We start from the raw sequence: 5,028 nt of genomic DNA on the forward strand, positions 1-5,028 counted from the left end.
TGGTCAAAATGTCATTTAACTTAAACAGCTGACCACAAGGTTGTATACATAGATAATTACATATTAAATTCGTGTTTCACACATTTCGCAAACATTATATTTTCAACCGTTTGCACAAGATTCAATAAAAAAATATACGCTTCATTTAAATCATTTTTCCTTAAAACAATGTATCAATATTTATACTGAGAAAAACAAGAATACATATCCAAAATTCGTTAAAGTTTGCATCACTTTTGAAGAATTCGGATCGAAATAGAACACTGGAAATAACTAAGTTGTACCACTTACATAGTTCTAAAAAATCAACAATTGAATAAAAAATAAATTTTGGATCTACAGTGACCATAAAAATTAGAGCACTTTAATATTTGGACATGTTTTGACTTCATTTTCTTTTGTTGGTTCAATGTTCATAAATTGTTTATAAAAAATTCCTCAACAAATATCATATATGCAAAAAAAATTTCAAACTTTTTCAATTTGTAGCTACTTCAAACTTGCATTTTATAATACCAAAATTGAACGGGCTAAAAAACTGCCAACCCAACTTCTTTTTTTATTTGGAAATTTTGTTGAATTTTACATATATAATATTTTAAAATTAAGTCAAAACATGTCCAAATATTAAAGTGCTATTATTTTTACGGCCACTGTAAGAGTGGTTGTACAGACCAAGACCAAGTCTTGCGCTAATAGCCTCATATGTCCCACATTTCTTCCTCAATTGACCGCAAAAATACTAACATATTTAAATGTTCGGGTGAGAGACGGTTCCTCAACTGGGTTGCTATAAGTCCAGCATGTGAAAATAGTCGCTCACATGGGACTGACATTGCCATAACTGACAAATATTTTTGGGCAATTGGAAAAAGCAAAGGAAAATCATTTTTCAACGCCTGCCAAGTTGTTAAAGGGTTTTTGTTTAATTTTCGAGAAACAGCTGGCCTGATTAAATAAGCTCGCAGCTGGTCCGAATTTATTTCCGAAACGTTACGTCTATTGCATTGACTGTTGCTAATGTTTTGATCTAAATATGACCATATGCCTTCTTCGTCCGATGTTTGAAGCTCAGCGATACTTTCCACAGATTCATTACTTTGGGTTTGGCTGGTTATTAATAAGTTACCTATTCAAAGTTTAAAAAACAGAAATAGTTGTTTCTGATAAATAGGTATTTGTCTAATGTACCAATAAAAGCAGCAGCCCGCGAACAGTAGATTGAGTTTTCGAAGGCTGCCTTCTTGTACCTTGGATCAAGTATTGTTGCCACACCGTAAATAATCACCGCCTCCAAATTTGCGTAACGTTTTTGGACCTCGGTCAACAGGACGTCTTTTGCTATTTTGCCTATTGCTGTAGTCGGTTCGATGATCATTGTTGCCTGTAAAATATAGATTTAGATTTATTTACAGCCAAATTCATTATTAATCATTTTGTTCATCTATTGGTTAATGTCTACAACGTCTACTACGTCATCTTAAAAGTACAAAATGACTCTAGAAACAATTTACTAATTATTTCTTTAACCTTTTTTAATCCTGCAACCAATGGAATGCACTTGCTTATGTTTACATTTTTTTTAACGCAGAGTTCACTTGTAATTTCATGCAAAGGCTTAAGAATATCCGTTACTTCTTTAAGAGCGTCCACTTCTTCAGCAGTGACCATATTAGGCGTGCGGGCCCTCGTGTTCTTATCCATTTGTAGCTGAAGAATTACTTGTGCAATACATGTAGACAATGTCATAAAACGTTCCAGCATTTCAAAATAAGAGTTCCACCTTGCTCTCACTTCTTGAATCAGCTTTAAGTTTGACTGACCGTTGCTTTTTTGGTAATCTCTCAACTTTTTCGCAGCCACCTCGCTCGTTCGAAAAAACTTTACTATTTTCTTTACCTTTTTTAAAAGATCCTTTAGCGTGCCTCCTTCCGTTTCGTTTTCATCATCGTCGATAGCATCGTCATTGTTATTTTGAATGATCGCTTGACCAATGTTATTGATAGTGTGACCAAAACAGGTGACGTGCTTCGACTCTCCAAATTCTTGTTTCACTGCGCCTTTGATATTGGATCCTCCGTCAGTGACAAATGGTATTATCTGATCATCGCTGATGCCCCAGTTATTAACTATTTCACGAAGTTTTTCCTTAAGGTTTGCTATGTCTTTTTTAAAATTAGCTGGAAAAGCCCCAAGCTCCACACAAACCATATCGTTTTCTGTTAAAATTTATAAAAAAAAAATACAATGGAGCGTATTCTTGTTTTCGTACGAATCGAAAATCTTGAAATGGAATTTTCAATAACGTGGATAGGGTTGGAAGCATAATTGACATACCTTTCATCTGATATGTATATCATATACATAATACATACATACTTCGAGAAAAACTAAAAAGACAAAATTATGACCATTTTTTAATAAAAATGTATGTTTTTCTAAAAAAATACGTAATTAACTGTAATAAAAGATATCTTTACCAGAAAGAGTATAAAAATACATTTAATTTGATATATAATTTTATTATTTTAGTTATTGAACATTTTTTATTACTAATCATATATCAAATTGAACGTATTTTTATACTCTTTCTGATAAAGATATCTTTTATTACAGTTAATTACGTATTTTTTTAGAAACACATACATTTTTACTAAAAAATGGTTATAATTTGGTCTTTTTAGTTATTCCCGAAGTATGTATGTATTATATATATGATATACATATCAGATTAAAGGTCTGTTAATTATCTTTCCAACCATATCCACGTTATTGAAAATTCCACTTTAACGCCTTTTAACACACTTTCACTTGCATCAACAATTTTTTATACATTCAGAATAAATGGATGAAGGCCGACCACAACCACTTTTTCTTTTTCTAGCTCAAAAATTATTTTTCGCAGATAAAAAGGAGGAACTAACCTTTAACGAAGTGTATAGTTACTCCAACATAACTTTGCATAGTCGAAGAGTTTGTCCATATGACCGATGTCAGTCATACAGATTTCGCCTGACTGAGTTCGTTTTTGACCTTTAATCGGATTGCACTATATTTTGTTTAAATTTTTGACGTCATTGTTTTTTCAGTAGGCACTTTATATATATGTAGGTTGCAACGTTTTGCAGAACTTTAAAAAACCCCTTTTTTCAGGTGTACAAAGTGGCATGTCGTCCACAACTATCATATACATTAACGCATTTGAAATTTCCTTCCCTTTGGTGCTGTTATCTAATATTACAATAATTACAGAACTTTAATAAATTTTAAAAGTTGAGATGTAAAATTTCTTTAATGCATACACACCAGAAAATGATACTGCTCTTTCAAAGGAATTTCGTATTGGGTAAACAGATTTAGACTTCTTTTGATTCGGCTAAAAAATTGTGTGAACAGAAAAGTATCAATATGTATTACAAATGAAACCCTAGGGAACTCATACCTCATTGTCATCATCGTTGTCCACAAGCTCAATGATGCCAGTTTTCTATAAATAAATGGAACAATTTTCGGTATTGAAATATATAAATTAAATTCCTTTAGCTCCATTTTAATTTTGTGTACTTTTTCTACGTGGTTTTTTAACGTGGTTGTGCTGCTGTGGTACTTAAAGCATTTCCCGCACTTTACGCAGATCGCAATTCCTTTTTCTTTTTTATCGTAGTACTGCCACACAATACTTGGGCTCATTGTTAGTAATAATGTATGAAAAATTCAGTAAGCAAACTCAAAGTGTATACGGCGCATAAAATTATCGACTCTGCTGTAAAAAACCAAACTTTTATAACGCTAATAGTATACATTTTCACAATATTCTTACCTGTGTAAAATAAACGCAAGCAAATTTGCAGAATTGAAATGGGGCAAGTTAGGGATGCACAAAAACATCCATGCACAAAAACATCGATACATTGTGTTTAAGCCGCCGCTTAAACTTAATTCAGCGGCCGTGCGGGCATCCTGTGGCCGCAGCAGTGTGAAGTCCGAAAAATGATTAACGAGCGCGCACGGCCGCTTCCCATCATCGGGCCAAATGAGAGACCAGTCAGTTCAGCCAAAAACGTCGGACATCGCGCACGCGCCCATTTAGCATTAGCATTTGATGATTCATACAAGAGTTAACTCTAAAAACGCTTTGTAAATTAACTTTAATTGTGGTGCACAAATAAACACAAAAATATTTGAATTTCTTATCGGAAACAAAAACCTTTCCTTTATGCGGAAACAAAGTGTACATTGTGTAAAGAGGTGAGTGCGAAAGGCGACCATTGGAAGTATTCACATTGGAAACATTGATGTTTGCTATTCGAATCATCGAATAAAACCATTGTATTTTCTCTTCAATATACATCGATATATTTCAATTTGACAGCTGATGCGAATGAATGTTCACCAAATATACATTTTGTATTAAATTATTGTATTGTATTCATTGTATTAATGTCTTTTAGATTATAAATATGATTTTGCAGCTTATAAGAATACCAAGAAACCGATTGACCGATTAGAAGAGTATTGCTGACAATTCAAAGACAATTAATTATCTTTACTTTTATATCATCAATAAATCTATTTCACCTTGAGTTTATACTTAAACATTTATCGAAGTTCCGATTTTCAATTTCCTTGTACATTTTTATTAATTCATTCAATGCATCGAAAATATCGATTTTCATATACGGTGCATGAATTTATTTTTATAAATGGGATTTGCAACTATTTAAATCAATAAACATATTTCACCTTGAGTTTATACTTAAACATTTATCGAAGTTCTGATTGTTCAATTTCCTTGCACATTTTTATTAATTCATTCAATGCATCGAAAATATCGATTTTCATAACCGGTGCATGAATTTATATTTATAAATGGGATTTGCAACTTTTAAATCAATAAACATATTTCACTTTGAGTTAATACTTAATAATTTATCTAACAGCCCTATTCCGCCACACTGACAAAACTCACCGCGATGACAATTGATATAAAAATGACAATTGCAGCTTTTTGGTATTCGCATCAAAATT

At 32.3% G+C, this 5,028-nt stretch overlaps 1 protein-coding gene and 1 long non-coding RNA gene across 2 annotated transcripts; both read right to left on the reverse strand.

The window, feature by feature from the left end:
• Positions 1–561: 561 nt before the first annotated feature.
• Positions 562–2,155, reverse strand: LOC118750861 (zinc finger BED domain-containing protein 4-like). Its single transcript, XM_036485591.1, has 3 exons — positions 1,900–2,155; positions 1,192–1,384; positions 562–1,129 (listed from the first exon to the last, which is right to left on the reverse strand). The coding sequence occupies exons 2-3, from the start codon at positions 1,376–1,378 to the stop codon at positions 702–704; spliced, it is 615 nt and encodes a 204-aa protein (XP_036341484.1). The 5' UTR covers positions 1,379–1,384; positions 1,900–2,155; the 3' UTR covers positions 562–701.
• A 23-nt stretch (positions 2,156–2,178) lies between these two features.
• LOC118750862 lies at positions 2,179–3,906 on the reverse strand. Its single transcript, XR_004994444.1, has 5 exons — positions 3,821–3,906; positions 3,443–3,763; positions 3,307–3,376; positions 2,925–3,231; positions 2,179–2,219 (listed from the first exon to the last, which is right to left on the reverse strand). It is a non-coding gene; the product is annotated as an uncharacterized LOC118750862 (long non-coding RNA).
• Between the last annotated feature and the right edge of the window lie 1,122 nt (positions 3,907–5,028).

The sequence above is a fragment of the Rhagoletis pomonella genome, unplaced genomic scaffold, assembly GCF_013731165.1.
Source record: "Rhagoletis pomonella isolate Grant_MI unplaced genomic scaffold, Rhpom_1.0 Rhpom_scaffold_00430, whole genome shotgun sequence".
Classification (NCBI taxonomy): Eukaryota; Metazoa; Arthropoda; class Insecta; order Diptera; family Tephritidae; genus Rhagoletis; species Rhagoletis pomonella.